Raw genomic sequence first — 27,965 nt, forward strand, 5'->3', positions numbered from 1 at the left:
TTGCCATGATTTGCCCACCAAAAAATATTTCACAGAAGTTGATAAAATTTCCTGTTTATAATACTAAGTCAAGCTCAATCAGAATTCAAATGCTGTATGGCAGTCTCTGCCCACATCTGCCTTCTTTAGAGTCTTCATGAAGTATCCAACAGAGACCACTTTCAGAGGTTGTACAGTATATGAGACAGACCTAGTATCTGACTTGACAGATTGTCCAAACTAAATCTTAAAAAAACCCATCAAACTTCTTAAACGTTGAATTGTGATGAAATTCTAAGCCAAACACATGCAAAAAAATACGGTAATAATGAAGGTGTGCCCTTTGCATAGTAATGTGACAAAACAATGGTTGTTTTCAAAGTGGGAGCTTTTGATTCTTCCTGAATAAAACTGAATTTACATATGCATGTTTAGATATAAGGAGATTAAAACCATAAATTTGCCAAAATACTAAGATGAATCATGTGAACATATACTGAGGCCAGGTTAAAGATGTCACCAAAGTTCAATATTTGAGTTAAGATATAAAAAGCAAAAAGCAAAGGGGGGGTGGTGTGGTGTGAGTGTGGCTTAAGGATTTGCAGATTTTAAAGAAAGGAAAACATCAGGAAGAGGAAGGGTTCCATACTTAGTGCTAGAACTAGCAGCATTGCAGACGCTCAACTTAGAGCCTGCTAAGTTGGGGGGTGGGGGGGTAGGGCAGGGGGAAGAAATACTTAACTTCTGCTCCTTTAAAGTACCACAAAACAAGCCACACACTCCTCAGTAGCTATGTATGTCTTGCTAATTTCATTCTGGGGAATGATACCCAGCCCTCTGGCCAGCTTCTCAGTGTCTCACCTTCACCTCACTTGAGGCTAAATCTTTTCAGAGCAGACTGGTCATGACTACACTGTACATATTTCTATGTCCCTTTCATGACCAAAGTACTTCAATGACATTTGTTGGGGTTTTTTTTCCTGTTTTTCTATCTAATTTCAGTGAGTTTAAAATAATACAAAAACTCTGTGGTAGCTTCCTACCAAAGTCAAGTTGCCACCACATGAAACAATGTGCCATGAGTCCTGACAGAACATGAAGTGATGGGCTGAAAACATCCTTTGGTCTGAGTTACAGCTAGGCACTTTACACAAAGTTATTTGGGTTTAGAGCCAAGGAAGAACAAGGGAGTTTACTTCTATGACACGTAAACATACCAAAGACACTTCCAGTTCCATATAGAGTAGTCTTTAAAAATATTTACCTTTTCTGAATAGTTCTTGAAGGCTTTCTGCACTTTGATTCAAAATAGCCCATATTTCCTCTTCCTGCAACGGCCCTCCCCGAACCTCCAGAGCCTCTGCCAGTGACACATGCATGTTACCTGAGAAATGAAACAGATTTAAGAATAGGTAAGTTATTTTCTCCTTGCATGTAGTACTCAAGTAGTAATAACCCATGTTCAACTCCCAGTCACAGAAATTCTCTAACATTAATGGAACCCATCACACAGAAATATTACAGAACATTCATCATAAAGGACTTTGAGCACCTGCTCAAATGAAGAAGAAAAAATTGGTTTAAGACAACAATGATCCATATTAATATTGTACGCTACTAAATCAATAAACTCAAAAGCTGGTATTAGTCCACATGCCATGGGCAAGAGTCTGTCCTGTTTTAAAAAAAACAAAACATGACAGAATTATTAGTAGTTACAAGTTTCTTAATGTAAATCAGCTATTAACATTATTTTCACAGGTTTAAGTTTGTGAAGCTGCTGTTAGGAAAGGATGCTCTTCTTCCAATATGTTTTCACAAGGTTATTTATGTTATCTCATGACCAAATAGTAAGAAGCACTACCTGAAAGCATGCAAGCAAGCTAGCGGTCGAATTGATAGCTAACCTCTTTTGTTTAGTTTCTTCATACATTTATGAAAACAAACTAAAACCGTTAGCAGTGCTCTATGTATTGCATGCCCAGAAAATAAAGACTTCCTTCCCCAGCTAAAAGAGCTCAGGCTTAAATATTTTTTCAGAGTTAAACCATTTTAACCATACCACAATTTGATATTCAGTTGTCCAAAATAAAAAACATTTTGAAAACTGAAGAATGCATCCCTAAATACTCTGGCAAAGTCAAACCTTCATTTCAGTAAGCTCAGGAACAAATAAATCATGCTAATTACTTCAGATTTCTATGGATGCTAAACGTTCTCAGTTTGAGCATTCATGCCAATTGATATTTCTGATTGAGATGCAGCTGCTTCTCTCCAAAGCCCAAAGTATAAAATCTTGAGGCAGTGAAATGCACTAAGAGCCTAAGGTATATCAATCATCAGTGATGAGTTCATCAGGTATCAAAGGCTCCAAAGCTGCTGCTGGAAATGGAAAAGACAGTTCCATAGGAAATGCATATTTTCCCAAGATCAATAACTGATATCAAGAGCTTTATATGACCCAACAGTACTGCTGGAGGTTACTGCCCCTCCCTTCCAATCAACTAGCCAGAGCCTTTCCATCAGCATACAATCTGGGCTCAGATGTACACTCATGGATATTAATCTAACATTTGCAAGGAGGACAGGCTGACTAGCTATATTTAGTTTCCCCAAGTAAATGTCCAGGCAGTTTCATGCCTTCCATGGTTTTTTTTAACTTTCAGATAGCCAGGTTCATACCCATATGATGGCAATATAAAAGGCTGAATATCCTGCAGTTTCTAGCTGAAAACATGGGCTCTGAAGACTACCCTAAAGCCTTTTCAGCTAGATTTTTATACTATGCTACTGAAAAATTACATCTTGTTGGCTGCATTTCATCACAGCTTATTTTTCCTTACTTCACAACTTGCCAGTTTTTAGTATTCAATCATTCTGCATATTTACCAAACCAGACATATTTTCAGTGATTAATGTTCAAAAGTCATCCTCAATGGAATGGAAAGCAAGTCGAGACCATATTTAAAAGAAAAATGAAATCTGAATCCCCGAAGAGAAAAATACATTACACAATTCTAAATGCAGTTCCCCAAAGCTAGGGACCAATGCAGACTTGCAATAAATGGATAGAAAGCCAGAGATAAACACATTTCTAGTCAGTATGAGATTCACATACGTCGATTAGCACAGAGTGCTGGTCTATCATCCATGGCAGGGAATTCTGTAATTTCATGGCCCTGTCCCAAATCTCTGTATGCACATCTAGAGTCAAAACGGATTATTCTGAATAGAAGACCTCATCTTCTCCTAGGGATTAAAAACATATGAACTGCAAATGAAAACTTTTTGTGCTAAATATTCTAAAGGAAGTAAGCTGAGCATAACACCACCAAACATTTCTCCCAAAATCCTTCTTAGCCACTCCCCTTTTTCCCATTCTGCAAAAATCCTGATTCCTTTCAGCTATGATTAAATAATTGTGTGGGCTGTTCCGTAGCAGATATAATCCGATTCCCTATCGCTACAAAGACGATAAGCATGTCTGCTCAAACTCTCCAACATATTACATACAGTAAAAGAATCCTACAGAAAACGATTTATTGATCACAGTAAGAAGCGTATTAATATGCACACAGCCATGCAGGCCTCACTTGTAGCAATGCAAGCAACAAGACCTGCTTGTATATTAGACAGCAATAGCATGAAAAATAAAGCAAACATCACAACACACCAAACCCAAAACATTTCATATTTGTTGTATTTGGCCTGAGCTTTCAAAAACTAGCATCAAGCATTACAACACACACCCACACGCAAAGAAGCACAAGTTGGAATTTGAGCAAGACTCATTGAAGTGTATCTGTTTCATTAACTTTTTGGTAACTTTTCCTGGTTTTCTTCCTCAAAACTATCTTGAAGCTGCAGCACTTGTCTGTCAAAGCAAAGAGAAGACCAACACACTGGTTATGAAGATTAAAGAGGCTTCCACAAAACTGTTCTCTGCTACTGAGGAACTGAATGAAGCAAGCTGGGGTGAAGTGTTTGCAGGCAAATGCATGGCAAGAGTTCTCCATCTGTACAGTCCACCTGTTAGCAGCCAGGCACCACCAATTTAAGACAATGAAGCTGACAGTGAAAGTACCTGGCTCAAAATATACCTCTTTCCCACTAGTTTCTTTGCAACTGATGTTATTCACAAGGAGAAAGGAGAAACTTATAGAATATATAGTTTGCAATGCACAATTCTTCCACATTTGCTGTCTCCTTAGGTTCTGGGAGCCTTCAATAATGTCTGGTTCCTTTGTGAATACAGAAGCTAAAGTGTCAAGTGCTCAAAACATACAACAGCTTTTGGTTTTGTGAAATGCCTGAACATTTTGATAAATTGCAACATCATTACAGGATCAAGTAATTTATGTAAGAGAAAAACATACAAAGCTTTTGTAGAACACCTTATCAAAACAACACAGACTGCCTGTCTTCACATCTTAGCCCTCTAATTACGGTTATGTACGTGGTTATATAGTTGTATAATGTTCATTTCACAATTAAAATGAATCCATTTAAATAAGTATGTAAACTCTTATGGCTAAGAACTCAGAAAAAAGGAAGGTGGGTGACTGCAACAGGGGACAACTGACTAAGAACAGCAACCTCTTAAAAAATGCAGGAAAGAAAAGAGTGGAGTTCTCTGTTAAGGGTAAACTTTTAGCTGACTTCAAGTGAGCAAAGAGGGGCTAATCCAAGGAGAGAGGGTGCGTGGATCTCAGGAAAGCTGAACAGTAATGGCCTAAAATGACAGATCACAAAACTGCAAGTAAAATGCAGACACTAGACCAGGCTGCTCAAAGTCCCATCCAACTTGGCCTTGAACGCTTCCAGGAAGGGGGCACCCACAACTGTTCCAGTGTCTCACCACTGTCATAGTAAAGAATTTCTTCCTAATATCTAATATCTAACCTAAATGTACTTTCTTTCAGTTACAAGCCATTACCCCATGTCCTATCACTACAGGCCCTTGTAAATTGTCCTTCTCCAGCTTTCTTGTAGGCCCCTTTAGGTACTGGAAGGCTGCTATAAGGTCTCCCTGGAGCCTTCTCTTCTCCAGGCTGAACAGCCCCATTTCTTTCAGCCTGTCTTCACAGGAGAGGTGCTCCAGCCCTCTGGTCATCTTCGTGGCCCTCCTCTGGACTTGCTCCAACAGGGCCATGTCCACAGTGTTCCAGGTGGGGCAAGAAGTCCAGTTGCAGACACAATTGGGAGGCACAAAGGGCTAGATGGTACGAACTCCAAAGTCATGGATTCCCCATACATCCACATACATACAAAGACCACACAAGAACATTGCCACAAAACATCCAAAAAGGGCCATTCACACAGCAGAGAGCACAACACAATGCAGGAAGACAGTATACAAATTAAAACAGTTAACACTGGAGAAGCACAGACACAATTGCTTTCAAGTTGCTTGCTCTGGGACAGAATTTACTCCTAGACCATACAGGAATACAATTTCCACAGGAAAACAGCTGCCTCATGTGGAGGCTGCTCTTTTTTGCTCCAGGACAAGAGAGTAAATTCAGGTGGAAATCATTTGTATCAACAAGCCCTGAGTGCAATTTCTCACCCTCCATGCCATTCAGCCCTAAGCCATATAGGCAGCACAGTTCCAAGAAAGCAAGCTGCTTAAGCCAAAGGCCTCTCCCGTATCTCAAACACTTCCTTCAAAGAGCCTGTTTACCTCTGGAGGACTAACTGACAGCTCCTCCCTCAAAGGCAGACAGCTTATACACTTCCCTGATGAGTGGGGTGAGTACTTCTGCCTTTTGCCTGTAAAGGAAGCTCAGTAACCTCCTTGCTCCTACACTCTACAGTCCCAAGAACCTGTGTTAAAAGCACAACACCTATGGAACACCCAGGCAATGCCAAGATGGCCCATAAAGCAGCCTGCCACACACTCAGTCCAAGGTAAGAGGGAAAACACGAAAGGACCAGCCTCTCACAGCAAGTAATATTGTCAAAATGACTATTTGCAAGGTATATGTTTTTCCCCTACAGCCTGCAAAGTTTTCAATAAGTCTTGCTTTTTAATTACGTATGCAGCACATTAAGTTAAATGCTCAAAATTCACATTTCCCCCAGCCACCAACTTTTCTCCTTACGCATTTCAAATTGCCATTACGCATTGAATGGCCTATTCTTTCCAGATTTTATTCAACTCTTGCCAACTGAAGTATTAAGCAGCTATTGCTACAACTGTGTTTAACAAAGACTATAATATTACCAATGTTGTAAAAAAAATTAAAAACAGACTGATAGTCAAAAAGATAAACTGCTTCAACTTAACGACTGCTTGACAACTTTGCGGTTTGGTTTTAGTAACACATATCCCTTGCTTTTTCACCCTCACCTTCTGCATCAGCATATTCTCCTGTGACATAACTTCAGAACCAAAACTTTATGTCAAAATCTGTGTTTTAAGAACATTAGTTAACTGTTTGCAGTATCTCATACTTATTTGATATTTCTAAAGCCATGATTAGCTGCCTAAAAATAAAACACTGACACTTTTCTAACAACACTCAATATGCACACAAATCCCAATGAAACTGAACTGAAGTTTACCTGAGCAGTTTTGAAAGTCTGGCCTCTCCCATTTCAGAACCTAAGCATCTAGAGTCATTACCATACCCTGTAATTTCAGAATGCTGGCATCTATCCTATTTATTTACATTGACCCACATCTTACACCCCTGAAGAAGACCTGGAATGCATATATCAATTAGTTTATCCCCAATAATACTGTTGCTGAAACAAGTACAGAACCCTGAAGCCAAGTTAGAAAGCTTGTGCTTCAACAGTCTTTGAAATCTTATTTTGAAATCTGCACATGCTTAGATGTGTGCATGTAAAATGTGGTTTCCTATAGCTGCAGGTTCAATTTACACTGGCTGTCCACAAAATAAGGCATTATTTGCAAATATTCAAGTCAAACACATAATCAAGGTAAATACACAAGCTAATCAAGTGTTTAAAGAATTCTTTATTTTATTTTTAGAATCCTGCTCTCAAGTTAATTACTACACATTATTCTCATTTATTGTCTTGAAGGATAAAGAAAGAAACCCTTGTGCCATGACCACTTTTCACTTCTAAAAAGAGATGGGACAAAAAGCCTCACAAGATGCAAATCCCCTCTCTTTTTTTAAGTCTCTAAACAGCTGCTAAAAATCACGTGGATCTAAGTTTTTGCAAACAAACACACATCCATGGTTCTTTTTGTTCAATCAGCTATTTGATAATAATATTATCTTAGTGTAAGCACTATTCCTTCCTCCTCCATTTTGGAAAGGTCAGTAGAGACCACCCAAGAACTTCCTTTCTCCCTCTCCTGCACTGTGGAAAAGATTAGCTTTTTCCACTTACATTTTTCTTTCCATGGTCTCGCCTTTTGCTCCTGCAGGCAGACAGGATGAAATGTCAGCAAAACAGTCCCATGCTCCTGAGCCAGTCCTCAAACTACATCAAGAAAATTTATTTAAACTTGCATCTCTTCTTCAAACTGACAGCTTGCTGCTTTGAACTCAAGCTTCCTAAGTAAAGGAACAGACACTAGCTCAAATCTGCGATAGAACACAAAGAACATAAGGGCACCCCCAGAAGTACAGGGCATTGTTGGCCTTTTATTTGAGCATATAGCAATGCTCTCACACTCACTGTAACAGATGTTAGCATTTCTCCTTCCAAAGCCTTAAACCAGTCTTGTATTCCCACGTCTGGAAGACAGAAGAATGTGACGTATTGAGAATCTTGGCTTGTACCTCCAGGGCAAGCAGTGTTTATTTTACTTGAGAAGCACTTGCTTTCTTTCCTGGAAGGTGGAAAGAAATCAGCTTTTGGCATTGGACTAAACTCACAATGGAAGACAAGCAAGGGTTATTGCTGAATCCCTCCCTTGCTGTTCTGTCTCTCTATCACCAGAACCAGATAAACCTGTTTATCTGAGGCTTTGTGTAAGGCAAACTAGTAAATCCAGTCCAAAATGTATATAATAATCATGAAAGTCATGTTTTCTAGGCAATTTATACATCAGGGTAGCTGATGTTTCACATCTGATATTAAAATTTTATTCAGAAGAGTATATAATTATCACTACAAAGTCAGCTTAATCCACATAAATCGGGGCATGACTCTTGCATCCCTCTCTTAGCCTAATTGTCAGTGTAAGATCCTTGGGCAACTCCCTTATTTTGCTGTTGATCTGCTCCACCTCTGAGAGGCATGTCTCCTTGGTGCGTTTCTCATACTTGCAACTTTCATTTTAATTGCTAAGTAGGAACAGAGGACCTGTGACTAAGACAAGCTATATAAATGGAAAAGCAGAAATTTCAGGACTGCAAACCAGCTTGGCAACACAAACACTTTTCAAATAGCAGATCGATCAATAATACCCTTGTTCATACTTATCAGATGAAACTCTTTAATGACATAAAATAAAACGCGTCTTACTATTGACAACACAACTTCATGATGTAGCGATGTACTGTCTATCATACAACTTCACTTATGGCAGACAAATTCCAGACTGAGCAGCAGTCTTGACGAAGGTGCCTTCATTGGCATCCTTCTGCACCAATTTTTTTTGGTGCAGAGTGGTAGTAATGCTCTTCATCAAGTACACTGGGTTACACAACTGTTGCTAGGTCTGTATGTGTGACACGCATTGTCACCATGGCAGGGACAGACTATGGTGAGCAAAACTAAGAAAGACACCTGCAGCTTTAGTCCAGCAATTATTCCATTGCTGCATACAAGAACTATGCATCCCTCATATACTACTAAAAGGTCATGACTGAAGTCTATCATTCACTTGCAGCCCTTGCTCAAGAGGGAATGAAAGTTATTGTCAGAGGAGCAGAAATAGTAGCACACACATGATTTAAATATCATGGAGTCACTCGGAAGCATTATTCTAAATTATTAAGTACTACTTCCCACCATCTGTGACATTTTAAAGGTATCTACAGGTAAGACAATGAGGCTTTGATAAGCAAGTCAAGTATGACAATTGTACAGAGTAACTGCTTTTTCATATCATTACAAAGATGGATTTCTTTATAATCAGTCCCCAACATGAGAAGAGTAAAGATCAAATACTTAACACCAAGACATAAACTGCCACACACTAGAAACTCAGTGACTACAAGTAAGTTTCATTGATTTAACAGGTACAAATTAAGCCAGTATTGCTCAACAGATAACTTCCCTAATGGATAAACTTACTCTAGACTGGGTTTTTTTAAAGCTTAGCTTAAGCTCTCTCCTGTGGTAATGAAGTGATACGAATTTTACTACCTTAGATAAATTCTCTAGTACAGAGGGGTTCAGTTTCTGTTAGATATTAATCCTTACAGTCTCAGTAACAGAGAATGGTACCTTGCTTTATAAATGTCTCTTCTCAGTACAACAGCCCCTTGCAGCAATGTAATAACCAAGGTAAATGAAGGCAGCACAACTGGATCAGCAGGAAACCAAGCATCATATGCCAAGCGAGTAAGAGTCCTCAAATTTCTTAGGTGCAGTATTAGAAAGAGAAAGACAATGTCAGGAAGCTTTGCAGCTTTTTTTTTTTTTTTTTTTTTTTAATGCAGAAAATTGCTGACCTTCAGGTAAGTGTAGAAATATCATGATGTTAATATGCTAAAATATCTGGGAAAATAACTTTAATACCCCTCAATTTAAGCAATAAAGAAAAATGTTAGGATTGTAGTAATTTGTAAATCACTGTTAAAGTCAACATACTCTTAATAAGTATAAAGACTGACCCCACCACATCTTATTTCAAAACCAGATTGTAACCCTATATATTGATGTACAATCCTTCAACAAATGTCTTTTGCTGTTGTTAGGTGGCTGAACCGTGGGGTTCATTTTGGATTTCTTCCTCCTGTGTGTGGGAGAAGGATGGATGTGTGCAAAAAAAAAATCTGTCAGCCTCGTATGTGTGACTACCAGACATTCTCGAAAAAGGAATTAGTAGAAGAGATTACTAGGGCACCAAAACAATTTCTCCATAGTTTGAATGATCTAATGTACCAATTCCAGAAACAATTTCATTGTTTTCATTCAGTTTGAAAGCAGCTCCTCTGCAGACTCACAAGAAACCAATCTGTTAGCAGGGAGCATAACTTGTGTACTCAGCCACAATAAACCTCTAGTATCCAGAGGACAGTTCATACAAACAGTTATTTCATATGTCCTGCCTGGAAAGGAAACAATATCTGACAACAGAAGAAAAAACTGGCCGAGTAACAGAACAAGTTTGAAAATGACGTCTAGACATATCTGATTCCTCCAGCACTGCTTTACCTTAGTTGCAGACAGGCAAAGAAGCTGCACTACTACAACACAGATTTTTTTCAAGTACACATATAGCTCACTATGAGAGCTAACAAGGTCCCACATGGATCACCCCACCTACCAATATTTCCACAGAACTGCACTTGTACATTTATTTTTCTGCTATGGAAGTGAAAAAACCCAAAACAAACCACCCCCAATCAATTAAAAAGTTACCACTTCACAAATAATCTCTTCAGCTAATTGATTGCTACAGATAGTCCAATGCCTTTCTTACTCAGTGCCCTAGGCCAATCCACCTCCCCACTCAGTTCTTTCTGCTTATGACTTCGTCTTGGTGAAAACAGCTGATGAGAGTCTAAACAACTACTGATGGAGATGGACCATCCCCTGAATAACAACACTCTCCACAGCCATGACCCTGAATGATGTTTTAATTCCTCGTAACTGTCAGGAACAATTCTGAGGCAGCCCTCCAACTGGAGGAAGAAGTGATCATGTTCTTGAATTTCAGGATGCCTGGGGACATTATCCATCTAGAGGTTCTATCTTGTACCAATTCTGCAGTCTTTGATGCTCAAGAGAGTAATATTCACAACTTTTTGGAATCCAAACTTCTTTAAGCAACTGCATAGGCTCTACAACACAGGCAACACCACAGAACCCCAGGATTTTCAGCAGGGGAGAAAAAAAAAAAAAAAGGGCAGATTAAGAAGAAAAAAAAACCCAACCAGAAGTATGCTGCCTGCTCAGACAGTTACTTTTTTTGGGGTTCACTTCAGGGGGGGGCACAGAGGGGGAAGGGGAAATATAGCATAAAGAACAGAACATCACAAGGTCTGCAGCTAGATGACACAATGGATATCTTATCTGTGAACTCACCTGTCTGGGAGTAACGATATTACTCACACAAGTGATGACTAATTCTTATTGTAGAAGTCTGAATTTCTACCCTGAAAAACAGACAAGACTGAACATAGGCCTACATTTCAGCTGTCAAGAACTGTACACGCAAGAGCTGTGTCTTTAGGACCAACACGTAAGCTGAGAGATGCTTGCTCTACTTATCTATGAGTTCAAGAAAACACTAATTCAAGCACAGTAGCAAGTATCAAGCCCTACTCAGAACACTGAATTTTTTTCACTCTTCTGCAGCAGAAAAGAAATAATTTTCCTTTTAGCCAGCCAGCCTTTTTCTACTCAAGACATGGTAGTAACAAGGCATGAGATGTATACTTTTTATATGCCAAAAAATGCCAATTAAGAAGGTCTACGATATATTGTCCAGTCAGGTGTGAAAATCTGTACAAAGATTTATGCTAAGGAATTTTTAAGCAGTAAGAATCACTGACTAAATTTACAAAGCAACTTCATAAAATTCCAAGAGAGAACCAACTTCCAAGTGAACTACCTCTTCAAGAGAGATACCTGACTATAACCCATTGTCATATTGAGCCCGTATCAGGAAATCCATACACTCTGAGGGAACAGCAGAGATGTGAACAGGCAGCTGGTTGGATTTGACTTGACCATGGAATAACTGTTCCTACACAGAGCAATTAGAAAGACAACAAATGATAGGCTGCTGCCTTAAATGAAGACAGACTGAATTTGAGGAAATGAGAAGCACTGGCAAGTGATATTACATACCCAGCTTTCTGAACTTTATGTCAGCCTTCAGGAAGAATGTGCTTTTTATGGCACACACCCACGGGATAAAGTGTGCGTGTCCCCACACATGTATATGTGCATATACATATGAATGTATCATGTTACCAATTATCTATATAAAAATGTATATGTGCATTTGTCTGCATGAGTATACTTCACATACACCAAACAACTCACTTTTGTTTTATGTTTCTGCTGCAGGTCAGAGGAAAAACCCTGAAGGACAAACAGAATTGTAATGGGGCAGGAACATTGATGTATCTTGGTAAGTCAACATCAACTATCTGATAGCCTTGTTAGAGGGACTCTAAAGCCTATTAAAGGTTTTGACCAACGCAGATTTAAAGTAAGATTCTGTAAGCATTTGTAAAACCAGATTTAATACCAGCAGATGGGCTGCAACTGTAGTAACAGACCTCCATCTGTCCAGAAACCAGCTCTTTACTCTACATGCATGGTACTGCAAGACACTAACAGGTCTTAAAGGGTAGAACCATTTCTTAAGAAGCATTTCAACAGCATTCATTATCTGCGTATACACCTGTCCTCATAAGAGGCTTCATGGCAAGTCGTTCTCTCTATAAGTGACTAACTTTCCGGGGGGGTGGGGGTGGGAAAGTAACCTGTTTAAGTGCTACTTCTTGAAAACACTTAGCTGCTCTTCAAGTGTTATAAAAGGTTTTTCCCCTTCCTGAGATGATGATGAGCTGAGGAGAAAACTGTTGGGAATTCATTAATATTGTCTTTGAACAGGATACATCTCTTTTTCTCACCCCATAACTGAGAATCCATCACTGTAACATAATTTAGGTGAGCTACGAACAAGGTCCAGACATGAACTATGTTAAACAGTATTCTGTGAAACCAATAATGAAAAAAAAAAAACCCAACTGGCTAATATAAAAAATAATTCAGTTCTAAGCCAGATGCACACAGTGCAAACATGGAAACTCCTTCTGCCTATCATCTGCTTGCCCCAGGCAAACAATCTATCACAGTTGAGGTGATCACCTGTCCTCTCAAATTGCAGATCCATTTGTTCTGCACTTCCTTTCATACTCACACATACAGAAATCAATTTAAGACTGACATTGTACATATTCTCTGCATACACACTCCCAACCAGTAACCAGTTTCCAGGGCAGATAAAAATCTGAGGACACAGAAAACATGCAGTGTATACTTTCATGTTGCAAAACAGACTCATTGTCCAGAAAGAGGAAGACAAGCTTTATAGGAAAGATACTACTCTCTACCGGTTCACTATAGGATTTCTCAAAACTCAGTCATCTGCTGCTGGTGTTTCCATATTCCAGTATTTTTCAAGCTCTCAGGTTGTTTAGGTTCTCTGTTGAAGTCTGTCCTTAGCAGATTAGTTTCTAAGCATATTACTCACCACCATCTTGCAGATATTGAATAAACACTGTTTCTTTAAAGGCAGGCTCTTTTTATCCAACCATCCATAGTTGATCCATTTCCTCCAACTGATAACATATTTAAAAGTTTACGTAGTTTGTCCATCTGCTCCACTCAAGTCTGTAGATGTGGTAGACCAAGTACTGAGAACAGTACAATCCATGTGACAACTATCACCAAGTAATTTAGCAGCATGTCCAGAGATACCTATCAGTTGAAAGATTCCACACAAAATGAAGTTTTTTTGGTCACAGATGCTTGCTTTTTAAATGAGCCCTTTATGGAGGCCAAAGCCTTTCCAAGCAGTTTATACCATCTAGTTTAAATCCTGCAATTAGCAGGTTTTAGCTCCAGATTAATTAGTAGACAAAGCCACTTGAAGACTTGGAATGCCTATGGTTAGGAAACCATGATCTTGCTCCAAAACATGAGCTGACACAGCAACATATGGCTTTGTACCAAAATTATACAAGTTAATCAGAACCTGATCAGTTAACTAGAATCCCTCAGCCTGTCACTCCGCTCACCACACTTCAGAAAAATATATAATTACATACCACATGATTCAATAAGCTGTTTACAACTTAACAATTGTTAAATTGACTATACAGCCCCTTGAACAAATCTCTAACACACACTCAATTTATGATTCATCTTAAATAGAGGCTACACATAATTTATTTGGTCCTACTGCCATGATATTCTCCATAACTTAACTGCCCTCAAAGGTGATGTGATGTCCTTTTCCTTTCGGATAGGACAACATGCCATTTCTCTTTCACAGGGCATTCCTCTACCTGCTATTGCTGCCCAGCTCCAAAATCTCACAAAGCTTATGGTTTCTGAGCCAAGAAAGTGAATGGGATTCAGAGTGTAAAAAGGACCCTTACCACAAAGGACAGAAGTTTCAATATAATTTGATAGCAACATAAAAAATCTGCAAAGGTGATTTACAGAACTCTTAACTAGACCTTCCAGACAAAACAGACTGCTTGATCTATAGTAAAGACAGAGAGATAGTCCATGATGTGCTAGACAGATTTGATTTAGGTTCACACACTAGAATGGACAAAGACTCCAGCTGATCACTATCTGTGCTCTGTAATATTTTGGTACTTGGAAAGATTACAGGACAGAACAAGCTACGTAAGATGGCATTGCCAAAAAAACAGGAAAAACAAGATAGCAGCACCTCCTCCCATGACAATGCCAAGCCCGCTGTCGCCAAAAAACCGAGTTCAGGGAAGTTTTGCTTTGTCTGGATGATAAATACGTTCATATTAATAGAGTTACAGGACAAAGAGCCATATTACACCCTTGGCTGCATAAAAGGACAAACTAGCAGAAAATTCTCCTCTACGGGCCTAGAAACTGAGAACAAAGCAAGGCACCACATCACCTTTCCTTTCATTTAAGAACATTCTTATGAACAGTAATGGAGAGCTAGTCAGACTGAGGACATACGCAGGTAATGCCCATGTACAAATTATACCTCCTGTATTGGAATGGAAGTGCAAGGTTGTATTAACCTCTGAACCCACTGCCCTAGTGAGGAATTAAGTGAAAGGAGAATAGAAGGATAATATAACAGCACTTGAATCTTTTATGGATGCAGCTGGACCACAGTGAGATAGACCAGTTAAAGAATGCATCCAGTTTTCCTGCCTTCTCAACCAATTTGATAATTCAATGTACAGCAGCTTAACCCTGTAACTCTTATTTCACGGAGACCCAAGAAAACACTAAGTAAAACCACCTAAAATAAGCAGACACACCACACTGAAGTAAAAAAAAAATAATCATCCCTCCAAAACCTGAGAGCTCAAGTCATATACAATATGATCTGTATACAACATGTTAACTTTTATCCTTTCCACGCACGGCTAGAACTTTTACAACAATCCAAATTTTCTTCCAGTCCTAAGTATAGTATTAGAGTTTTAGTCTTGCAAACTTAGTATTTTTTATAACATACCCATTTTTTTTATTTGCTTTTTCAGTATATAAATGGCATAAACTTCTAAGAGAGTGCTGCTTTTAGGAAAAAAATTCAGAATTCTGTGTAACAAAAAAAGATGGGCTGAAGCTCTTCTACTGATAAATAAAACTCTTTGAAAAAGAAGTGAGAGATTATTCATTGACACAGCATGTATAAAATTCATAAATGTAAGGCTTTTTTAAGCACTTGGGCAGTAGTCTGAAACAGACTTCAAAACTTTAAAATGTTTTATCAATAGTTCAAAAGTATTTTTGATTTTGATATATGCTGTCTTGCTACCATGCATTTTCTATGAACTTTTCTTATGAACTACTGAATTTGAATGATAGATTATCAAACTGGACCAGATGTATTTGTTTACCTCAAGCTGCATACACTTATCTGAGAAAGATTAATACTAGCAATCAGTGAGAAGCATCAAGGGTTCACCACTCAATTTGATATTAATCAAAGGAGGCAAGGAGGAAAAAAAGATTAATCGGGGGGAGAGGGAACATTTTACCATCTTGAGATTTAAATCTCAATGACAGGACAGGACTCAGTCCACAGTAGGAGGAATAATCCACAGATACCCCTGCGCAAAAGCACAGAAGCCAGAACCAAGACTTCATCAGATAGTGGAGAGAAAACAGAAAGAAAGCATACTTGCACAAAAGCATACACACACTGTTTTAGCCCAGGCAGAAATACACAATTTACAGACAAAGTAGCAGTTAGGGGCATTGGAAACTTTTGCATAAGAAAAAGAAATTAAAAAAATCAGTACAGATGTCAGGTCTTGCTAGCAAACCAAGGCATCCTGTGGACCATGACTAATCAATTACAGAAGAAAAACACTTTTTCCTCCAATGTATTTTTCCCTCCCTGCGTATTTTTATTATTTGTTTTACACTAGTGGCCATTTTCCATCCACTTAACTAGAGGCTGAATGTTACCCCAGTCATTTAGGGGGAAATAAATGCGTAGAACCACTCATATGCTACATTTTAAAAAGTACAGATTTACAGATTAAAAATTTGAGGTTTGGCAAAAAAAAATAAATCACTGAAGACAGCTGGTACTAACCTAGCCTTCACCTCTTATCACACTGATGAGCGACCTCTCCAATTTTTTAGTGATCATCTTCAACAATAATCAGACTTCTGTGAAAGTGGCTTAAGACTTCACCCTTTATTTTATACCAAGAGTCTACAAATAGCCAACAAACTCCCCCCCCAGTTTCTGCAAGCAACAGATGGGGGAGACGGAAGAAGGAAACTCGAACTTTCCCCACTCAGGAGTCACACAATTTACAGATGCTCCATATCAAAGACCCTACTGGTCACTAATTACAGCTTTTGTCACACAGAAAAATCCTAGTTCAATGAATTCTTTGAAAACCATTTAAAGACAGTATACCTCAGGGTTCCAAAACTCTTACAAAAAGCAATCGCTCTTACTAGATGCATAATACTTCTTGGCATGACAATTGTGTTGTTTGTTGGTTTGTTTGGTTTTTTAACTGGCATTTATAGCCTATCATTGAAAAAACAGCAAAAGCCTTGAAACAAATGTTGTCTACATAAAAAGTAAATTTATATATAAATTATTAAAGTCTAGACAGGCAGTAGTTTCTATTAGACTTCTCCAAAACCACTGAAGAGGGAAGCAGAACAAACAGATTTTGCATCATCAGCAGGCTTCCCAACCAGCAGTTCATATTATGGTGAAAAGTTAATTTCTGTGATCTTCAGTTCTTTAATATTTTCAAAGCAAAGGCAATGGGTGGGACAGAATCAGTGAGAATTAATGCATATATCAAAGAGTTTAGTTAATGACAAGCTCAAAAATATTTTCTATAATATTGCAACTATACTCCATGCTGTGCAGGCACCAGGGAAATTTCCATGTACCACGTTAAATGTAATTTGCTGATTCTATTCTGCTCTTTAACACTCAGTACTGAAAGACACAAACCTAGTCAGTGTCTGACAATATCAAAAAACTAAAGGGTTTGCACTGAAAAATGCTCTTTTTGACTATCTTATGCTTATTTCAGCATGCAAGACCAAAGAGTACATAGAGCAAAACAGCACGTTCTAGTGTTAACAGAGAACGAGAATCTGATGTTGAGGCAAGCAAGAACAAAAAGAATGCCTTTTATCATTCATGCCCTTCAGTTCTTAAGTAACATGTTTCTCATTTCTAAAAGAAATCAAACTATTTATGTCTCCACAAGTTGTTTTATGTTGTGCTTTTCACATGATACCATTTAAAATTACAATTACTTACATAATCTATTTCATTATTTCATCAACTAGCATATTTTCACTTTCCTCCAACATTAACTAATACTGCAACCAAGATGTTGTGATACCATGAAGGTGTTCCTGTATTTGTGTCCTCTCTTCCTGAGCAACTGTATTTACAGTTGTATGTGTGAAAATTAATTCCCTTGATGACCTGACTATCCATCATTTAGTCCCTCCTTAAGGGGTCTGAAGAAAAGGGAATAAGGATTCCATGACAGAAAGGATGAAAAAACAAGCAAGGAACTGCAGCTTGAATGAGACAGCTCAACATCCCGTTTACATTTCTTCAGCTACGTGGAAACATCTCCCATCTTTCAGATACAGCCATGACCACTGCTGATGTCTCCAATCCAGAGCACTGACCTAACTGCAACCAGCACGCTGCTGTAATACAGACTTTCATGGCCAGTACGGCAGTTCCCAGTGTTTGGATTCTTTCAATTCCTAGGGTTCCCCTCTGAACAAGTCAGCCCATGCAGGGGGACACAAGCTTCAAAAAAGGCAGATCATGGAAAATTTCCAATAAAGCTTTTTTTAAAAAAAGATTAAAGAAGTTTTCAGCTTGGAGGACCTTTCTGCTTCTGTTGGTATTCAGAAGCCTAAGCAATGTTCAATAGAAGTACTATTGTGGATCAGGTCACCTCTCCCATCATCCTCCCCTGGCAATCACCAGTTTATCGAGTTCCTGAGCTGTTGAGCTGCTCAGTCAAATCTAATAGTCACTAATGGTCTGTGACTTTAATTTCTCTAATCCCTTTCTGAACACATTTACACTTTTAATCCACATGACATATTGTTCCAGTAACACAGCTATAACTAAGCAGTTCATAAAGAGCAGCTTCTTTTGTTTGCCATGAATACAGAAACCTATCTTCGCAATTTTCAGTAGAGAAGAATGTGCTAAGGGTCTTGAAGGACCCCATAATGGTTCAGTCACCTGACTTTTACCAGCCACCCAGCAGCAAATGTTTGCAGCTACCAAAACCAGAACGTTTTCTTCTGCCACCACGCTGTCATATCCAAACAATCTTCCAGCACACAAAATATTGCTATTCTGAAGACAACACATGCAAATAAAATTACAACATGGTAATAAAAACTTTTTTAGTGTTTTCTTTAGTATTTTGTGACAAACAACTAAAAGTAGGTTTAACATTTCCTTCCTTTACATATCGTATTCCTCAAATTCACAGAGGACAGAACTGTACCAAGGAGCAAGGAAAAAGGGACAAGAAAACTGTTCTTGCTGGAACTGTTTGCCAATAGATTAAAGCAAACACTAGTGCTAGTGTGATCTAATGATACCAAAAACTACTGAAAACAAGAAAAAACCCAACTAATTTTCACAATGTATCACACTTCTGAATCAGCAGAGTCCTGTAACAACCATCATGAGCATACACATTTTAACTTGACATACAGGAGTTCTGCAAAGCTATTTCAGTAATTCAGCTCTACATGTTAGCCCATGAGCTTAAAGCTCCAGGCTGATTTGGCTGTTCCACAGATGTGATAACCTAACTGCAAAGCCACTCAATAAATGACTCTATATAGCTGATGAAACAAACTTTCATCACTGCCAGCTAGCAAATCTTTATAATCGGATAATCTTTAAATTCTTTATTAAGGTCATTCAAGGGGCTACAATGACAGGGCACACTGAAAAATTAAGCTGTTCAAAATTTAAGGTTCTTGAGAATTAGCTCCTTTTTCCAAGCATGTACATTTGCCAAATAAATAGCATTAGAAGAAACTTCTTTCAGGAAACATAAATCTAATGTCTTGCAGTTTCCTCAAAAACTTACAGTGTCTATTTCTTGCAATTCCTCTTAAATGGATCAGCACAGCAGGCTTCCCAGGCAAGTTTCTTATTTTTGGAGTTTGAACAAATTTACAATTAAAATAGATGAAGACCAACGGTTCTAAAAAAAACAACACCACCACCTAGAAAACCCCCAAGAAAACAAATCAATCACAAAACCACGCCACACATCAGTCATTAAACATGACCACATTAAACAGGAGCAACCTTTTATCAGGGAGAAATCTCAGCTAACAGAAGCCTCCACCACCAGCACATGAGATGATAGGGACATTGTGGCAGGGCCCATAAACCTGGATTAGAGGGAACTGAAGGTGCCCCAGCACACCTTGAATGGGCCCACTTTTTTTTTTTCTTCTTTCCCCCCCCTTCCTTTTCTAGGCTGTGTACACTGCCAATTTTTAATATTTTGATGGATTCATTAGACGTTATCATGTTTTGCTGCTACTCCTTGTACAGACATCTGACACTAATCAATCAATAAGATGACTTCTTCTGCAAGTGTTTCTGAAATCCTCCTTCAAATGGTTAAGAGGAAAGTCCTTCAAGTGCAGGGCACTGGTTTAAGAACAAAGATGACTGAAGATACACAAGAAGTCTAAAAGATCTCTATGAAGGTTGGACAGAATTTCTTTTCTCCTAAAAAACCTATCTGAGATGATAAATTCTTCACTGAAAAGTGCAGAGAGGGCTTATTGACAAATAGATCTCTGATTAGTACATGCATACAGGCATTTATTTCCTGTAAGTCAAATTAATATAAAGGAGTCCAATTTTGAGACTTACAGAAGACGAAAGCAAACTGGCTTCAGAAGCATAAACAAAAAAAATGCACCTCAATAATTGAAAAAGTTAAAACATACTAAGGCACTTGAAAAAAATACCGTAAGAAATAACCTCTGAAGAAGAAAAAGAGTAAATCACCTGTTGAAACACACCATTAAGGAAGTTACGTATAATCTTTAGTTAGGCTGCTGGAGGGATAACTCTACATAAACCTAACCACACAATTGTCCAGTCAGTGATGTATACTGCTGTTACTCACTGACATTAAAAAGTAAATAATAAAAGTAGCACTTGTATCACTGTATTGACAATTTGCTTCCCTGGGATTCAAACTCCCAAGTTAATTCATTGAAGGCAAGTACAGCTTTGCATTGACTTACGAAAAGTGAGCTGTTATTCCACTGACCGTAATCCTAAGCACTAGGAAGGTTTCCACTTGTTGATTTTACAGTAAAGATACTAAATGGCAAAACATCCACTTCCTTCCCCTGCTCCAACTTTTCTCTGTTCTGAAACACTAAATTACTTTGAGAGAAATGGTCATCAAGTACAAGTGATCATCAAGTACAATCAGTAATAATACACTGTTGTACTTGATGAAATGTGACAAGAGAAGTAGAATCAGCAAGATTTTTTTACAGTACTGACACTCTGATGAGAAAACTAGGTACAAAACTTACATAAAATTTAACCACCTATGTAAGACATTAATAAAAATCTATATACTCCATTTGTTTATGCCTCTATTACTTAAAGCAATATGCAAGTCCAAATCTTTCATCTCTTAAACCAGGAACAACTTTGCTACGAAGCACAACTATTTCTAACAGTTTCACGTTTGAAACTAATTTAGATCCCCTCTTTAGTTCTTTTAATCTTTTAAAATTACAATATAAAGAAGCAGTTAGCAGAAGTCAACAGCTCCATCCAGAAAGATGAAACATTTAACACCGAATAAGGTTGCTTACAAGTTTGAAATTTTGCAGTTGACATTTCAACAGCAAGGTCTCTGAATGTCTGCTGTGCAGCAGACATGGCTTTATAAGAGAAGTCCCATTACCTTTCCCTGGTGACCCTAAGAAAACTCTGGAACCACCAGTGTCACAGGTTTACTGGGTATTTCACATCCTCCTTGTAGCCACTCACGTCTCTACGAAAACCTGAGAATACAGGAGCCAATCTACACACTATTGAAATGCTAAAAAATCAATATTAAAGAGGGAAAAATCCTCAACTGAAACATAAAGTTAATCACTGGAAACCAATTCCCCTGCACAAACAGGGAGCTGCAAATGAGAATGTCTATAGCCCTTGAGATAATGAGATAAGCCATGTTCTGTGGGTACTCGGTAATATCTTTAAAAGCCTTTGCACTCAGTTCCTTGGGGTTTCTCTGCAACAGGTTTTGAGGGCCTGCCCACTACCTGAGCACAACGCTTGCTATTACATGAATAAAGACAGACTGGAATGGACAGAAGACTCTGAAAAGCTTACATTCCCAAGCATACAACTTTACTGTAAATATTTACATTAACAACTCTTTATCCTTTCAATCTCAATTCTGAAATAGCACTGAAGTCAACAGAGAACGCAACAATTTCTAATACACTGACATAATTATGCTATTGCAATGAACTAGTATCCTTAGTTTTGCCCAACATACAGCAGTGGTGATAGGTTTCCAACGTACCAGGACATCCTGGAAACTGCTAGTAAGACTATTGTCATCTGGCTGCTACAGAACATCAGTTGCACCTACATACATACACGCAGTTAAAAATATTTCACAGCTATTGTGATACTGGATATGAAACACAGGAGAACTTGGTATTTCCACTGATTTATCCAGTAAGAGTCAAGCATTCATTACAATACAAAGCACATTCTACCTTCAAAACATGAGGAATTTGTATGATCCAACAGCCTTCTCCCCTCAACAAATTATAGAGCAACAAACAAAAATGGATTCCAGGAAAAGGTCTGATGGGAAAGAGCGTCTTTTTAAGTTCTTCTGCTTGAGAAAGGCTGTTAAACATGAGTATTCCCTATTAAACTCAGCATCAGTTTCAAGCTTACAGCACAAATAAAAATCACCAGCAACAGCATCATTCAAGAAAAGTCACCCAAGTAGCCTTTTGTCTCAAGATTTTATTTTTCTTTCCTAAATAAAACAGACTTCAGATATGCCACCTCTGTGGTACCTCTCCGCACATGTGCCTGAAACCAAGTACCTACACTACATACAAACATTGTTAAAGATGACATCAACACCATATGAATGCCATTTGCAGATTCACTTTCAAAAATTTCAACAAGCTGTCCAGGATGTTCCCTCCCATCTCTCCCACAGATACAGACAAATGTTCTTCACTAAGACAATTTTCAAGAAACAAACGAACAAAAAAAATTCTTTATGCAGAGTTAGGAGAACACGCTAGAATAGCACGTCCTTCCTCCAACAAAGTAGAATCACACGGAAGTTAAAATGTCTTCACCTCAGAGTCTACTGAAAAAAGCGGTATGTTTTTCGACAGCATCAGATTAGTTCACAAAGAGATTTGTGTATCATTCCTAACTTGGGCACTCAATTTTTCATCATTTTTAAGTCAGTCGATCCTTCTCCCTGTGTTTTACTTCAAGCTACAAAATGGGAGACAAAGCTTCACTATCTTTTCCAAGTGCCCCATCTCATCCTATTTAATGAGACTGTTTGAAGCAGGAACAATGAGCTGACAACACCTAGTCCTAAATCTGACATTACCCTTTTGTCTACAAATCCTTAATAACACTTAAGGTCCTGCAAAACTCCAGGATTCCCTATAAATACCAGCAATCAAAAATCAGCAGTTTTAACACTGGGTGTTCCTTTAATTCTTGATACATTACATACAGACATTTCTGCAGCATATTAAATTTACACATAAAAGATAAAGAGCAACAGATGAAACCCTGAGAACAAAGCTTTCTCACCTCTATTACTCTTTCTATGGAGTTTCATAAGCTAACTGGAGCAGATCTCTATCCTGGCAATTGAATTTCAAATTCACAAGGCATATCGTTGTTCCAAGGCAGCCTACTCAATTCATTGCCTTTTATGAAAGTATTTTAATAGATAATGATGCACAAAGAATACGCCTAGTTGCTTACTAGCTATTTAACTGGCATAGGAGAAAGAGAAGCCCGGACAAAATAAAACCGGCACTGAAGAGTCATCTTCTGCCCTTCCCATCTGCAAATGCCCGCTTCCTTCTCTACACTCAGGAGGAGGTGGGGCTGGGAAACACTTCTTTCAGTGTTTCTGTTCCACCCTTCTTTACAGATGCACAGATTTCATTAATAGTTAACTGGCGACATACAACATTAACTTAACTCTGGTATTCATAGCTTTCCATCCACACTTGTCCCATGGTAAACAACACCTTGGGGCAACTGCTTACAAATATTTCCTGCACCATGACGCACTACCCCAAGACTTGCCTTTCAGTCTCTTTGTCTCACTGACTAGTTCATTTGAAAACATAGAATTCCAGCCAATTCTTCTGTGAACAGAGAAAAGAAAGTGTGACTGATAGAGCAAGCATCAGGCTGCTAACCAACACTCCCTCTCAAATGTCCAAAATGCAGCAGCCGGATCAGTACTTACAAGCTCTTAGGTTTAACAGACTCCTAGTGAAATCGCTTTGAATTTTACCAGTATCATCAATGGACAAAAGGTTCTAGCCTTGTCACGCAAGTAAACTGGAAAGCTCTTCAAAAGCAAATCATTCCCTTTAAAGAGCTGACCTTACTCTTGTTCAAGTTAGTAAGTCTTGACAGGTGCTCTGAACAACCACTAGAGAGACTTAAGTGTAAGATCTCCTTAACTGCAAAGGACTTGGAACAAGAGGATGCCTACATTAAGCAGGCCCTCTGGGCCACACTGTCGAGTATTTCAACATATAAATATTTGAAGCCATTTAACGTACAGCAATATTCAGAGACTTCAGCGATAAAGAAGAGCTTTGTCCAACTGACTGGCACTTCAACAATAAACTCCATTTAAGAGTCTGCCCAGTCTCATTTTATCTGTCTAATTACTTACCTCTCTTGCAGGAATAGCATGCTATTATGGTTTGCTGATTAAGATTTGAAGGCACTTTGAAGATTTATTGCACTATACAACTGCTAATTATTATTGTTCATACCTGCTTTCAGTTGGGAGGAAAATAGCTATGTGCCAAATAATTTCTGTTCCACATGTAAAAGTGAAAATATTTCCTTTGCTTTGCTCTTCAAAAGGAAACAGAAAAAAGACTGCATTTTAACTTGCAGTTCTTCACTATCATACTTACTCTAGGTTTATAAGAATCACATGGCAGAAAAAAAATCCCACCATAAAGGAAAAAAAAGGAAGAAGCATACCACCTTTCTTCTGACCAGAACAGGCAAACACAACGTTTGTGCCTTGGTAACTTCCCACCCACAGGAATGCAACCTCCTCCCTTTCCTAAGCTTCTTCACTACTTCTCTTTGAGGTATCCAAAATGACAATGCTATGCACAAGTTATCACAGGCTCAAGATGACCAGTTATTTACCACCCATCCATACCACAGCCCATTTTTCCTTTCAAAGGCTTTTGAAACTGTGCATAGACTACTGGATCCCACACTGTTATCCTGGTGAAAAGAGGTACTGCACACTTACTTTCCTTGAACATTCAGCCCGTCCAGGCCACAGCCACCCAAGTGTCTTCCAGTCTGTGGCTCTCATAGCCTCCAACTCCACTCAACAAGTCTCAGAATGATGAGATTTCATATTTTTTTTTAATTAAGCTGTTATAACGACACCCTACGATACAGCCTGTCTCCTTTTATATCTGGTGTATTCTAAAATATTTAGTTTTACTGCACCTTTATCTTCAAAAAAACCACCCAATTCACACACTGAATAGAATAAAGTGTGAATTGAAAAAAAATCAATACAAAAACCTTCATCTACAGAAAGTTCAGGGCTTTTTTCTATCACGCAACAGCAAAAGAAAAAAACTCCCATTGTAGGAGGAATACAAGTTATATGCTTTTACAATCATCAAACAGGACTGCTAGGTTAAAAAAAGAAATAAAACACCTTAAGAAGTTAGGCTGTAGGTTTTTCTATCTCTTGCTGTCATTCTTTTCTTTCCTTAAATTGGTGCTTACATTTAAAAACTGTTTATGGAAAGACGTACTTGTTGGCAGATAAAAAAAAGACACCGCAGATGAAATACCTATGCCCAATGTGAAAGCTGAACAGATAGGCACGTTTGATAACACTAGGAGTGGTAGCAAGTTCTGTTGTAATTGCACTACGAAAAGATTCCAAGACTAGATTTACTCCTTCCTCAACAGTATTTCTTGCACAAGAATCAAACTAAGTTGTTTGGCTATTTGTATCTGTATCCTCTTTGATTCTAACTCTTGTGGAAATGTCTTTAGAACATACTCCTGGTCATCCAAAGACAGACTTGCACCGGCAGAGTACCAGTCAGAGGCCTGATGCACAATTCGAACACAGAAAGTAGTCCTGCTCTGGAGTCATTACTTGAGGTATTAAATGTCATCACTTCACTAGCCTGAGCCCAAACAAATGACCTGGAAGTCAAGACACCCAGGAACAAGACACCTAGGAACAGCGCTCTCACACAAGGTTCAGCCCCCAGGAGAAAGTCTGCGTGTTCTGACCCAGTTTCACCATACAGCTTCATAAAACGTATTCTCTTCCCACCGAAAAAGCTTCATGAGCTGATCACTGTTACTGCCCCAGCTAGTTCCACATGCAAAGACTTTCATATTCCCTTCTCCAAAACTCACACCTTAATAAGATGGCTAGACACATTACCTGCAACCAACCTTACAGTTTTCATGTCCGACATTTACTTCTGATCCCACCTACAAAACCAAACCGGTTCCCAAATGTTTCCCTAATAAACAGAAGGGATACAGAGCAGCTCCTGGCGGTTCCTTATGAAGTCACTGCCTTTGTTGTTTTAAACATGCAATTTAAATAGAATGACACAATCTAGAATATGAGAGAGATTATGCTGCGGTCTGCGGAGGTGTCGATTGCTAGGAGATAAAAAGCCAGCGAAACCTACGCTATTTCTCATCACAGGCCAACAGATTCAGACTTCATTTCTGCCCCTCCAAAAACGTTAACGAGGCAAAAAGTTTCCCTCTGTTAAGAAGTTCGGGGGGTTGCTTTGTCTGGTTTGCCTAAGCAAAACCAAGCTCCTCGCCGCCGGCTGGCGCAAACCGCCACGCGTGTGCCGCCGGTACCAAAAGCCCAGCTCACCCCAGGGTCGGCGGAGCAGGAGGGCCCGGGGCAGAGCCCACAGCCACCCGCCGCGCTCTGCGCGGCCTTTCTGTCCCTCCTCCCGCGCCCCCAGCCCGGCTGCCCCCGGCCCTAGCGCGGTCGGGGCGCGGGCCCGTACCTCAGCATGCCCGCACGGCCCGGCGGGGGGCAGAGCCCGCCGCCCCACCGCAGGACCCGCGCCGCCGGCACCCCGTGCCCCGCGGCACAGCGGCCACGAACGTCGATGCCCCCCCCACCCCGTCGGGGGAGGACGCCGGGAAGCTCCGCGGCCCCAGCCCCCACCCGCCACGAAGGATTCCGCGGCCCCAGCCCACCCCCTCCCCCGCCGCGAAGGGCTCCCCGGCACGCAGCGACAAGCGGCCTCGATAAGCCACGGACCTACCGGCCGGTTCTAGAGACGACGCCGCTAGCGCATTCAGGGCGGTGATGGAGCCGAGAAGCCCGAAGCTTCGCCCTCCCCCGCAGCAGCGCTCGCTTAAGGCTGTGGTCGGCGCCTGCAAGGGAGCGCGGCGAGGCGGTCAGAGCGGAGCGGCATCTCTTCCCGCGCCGGCAGCCTGTTACGACGCCCTTCTCCCGCACGGCGCAGGGAGGGCGGGAGCGGCGGCACTCCCCGACCCGCGACTCGCTCCCTCACCCCCTCCCTCACCCCCTCCCTCCGTCCGTCCGTCCGTCCGTCCGTCCGTACACGGCCAGCCACCCGCCAGCAGCCGCCCCCCCCCTCGACCCGGCTATCGCAGCCGCGGGTACCCACCGCGGCCGCCCGGCCCCGCCGGCCCCGGCCCTCCCGGTGCCCGCTGCGCTGCGCTGCGCTCCGCCGGCCGCTGCCCCCTCAGGGCCGCCAGCAGCGCGGGGAGGCGGCCGCGCAGCCGCCCTCCGCCCCCGACGGCCCCGCCCTCCCTCACACCCCTGAGGCGGCGGGGAAGCTGCTGACACAGGCCCGGCCCCGCCTTCTCCCTCAGCGCGCGGCCCGGCCCCGGCCCCTTCCCGCCCTCAGCGCGCGGCCCGGCCCCTTCCCGCCCACAGCGCGCGGCAGGAGCTCGAAGGTAACTTGAAAATCACTTGAGAATCGGGCGGGAGAGGGGCAGCGGCTGCGCCGGTAACGGCGACCTGGCTGTGGCCCCAGAGGTGGGGTTTTTCGGGGATGACCTCCGTGCCGGCGGCTCCCAGCCCTTGGCGCTTACATTGGCAGCCTTGGCTCTCTGTCACGGGAATGCCGTGTCCTTCGTCCATCGCCCATGCCTGAGGGGGCTGAAGCCAAGAGCAGAGCCGCCCGTGAACGGGCGTGTGATTTCCCATCATTAGCCACGTTGTTCAGCGGTGAAATAGGAAAAAAAAATAATTTCACAAAGCAAACTTACACAAACAAAA

The 27,965-nt window shown here is 40.4% G+C and overlaps 1 protein-coding gene across 3 annotated transcripts in view; it reads right to left on the reverse strand.

The window, feature by feature from the left end:
• The window catches only part of PTPN13 (protein tyrosine phosphatase non-receptor type 13), a 126,313-nt gene extending 98,845 nt beyond the window's left edge, over positions 1–27,468 (reverse strand). For all 3 annotated transcript variants that reach the window (XM_040583189.1, XM_040583180.1, XM_040583170.1), the window contains exons 1-3: positions 27,349–27,468; positions 26,980–27,091; positions 1,244–1,363 (exon numbers count right to left, since the gene is read on the reverse strand). In XM_040583189.1, coding sequence (XP_040439123.1) covers positions 1,244–1,358 — 115 coding nt within the window. In that variant the 5' untranslated portion in view covers positions 1,359–1,363; positions 26,980–27,091; positions 27,349–27,468. The remainder of the gene's footprint in view (positions 1–1,243; positions 1,364–26,979; positions 27,092–27,348) is intronic.
• Between the last annotated feature and the right edge of the window lie 497 nt (positions 27,469–27,965).

Source organism: Falco naumanni, chromosome 1 (genome assembly GCF_017639655.2).
Source record: "Falco naumanni isolate bFalNau1 chromosome 1, bFalNau1.pat, whole genome shotgun sequence".
NCBI classification, from domain to species: domain Eukaryota; kingdom Metazoa; phylum Chordata; class Aves; order Falconiformes; family Falconidae; genus Falco; species Falco naumanni.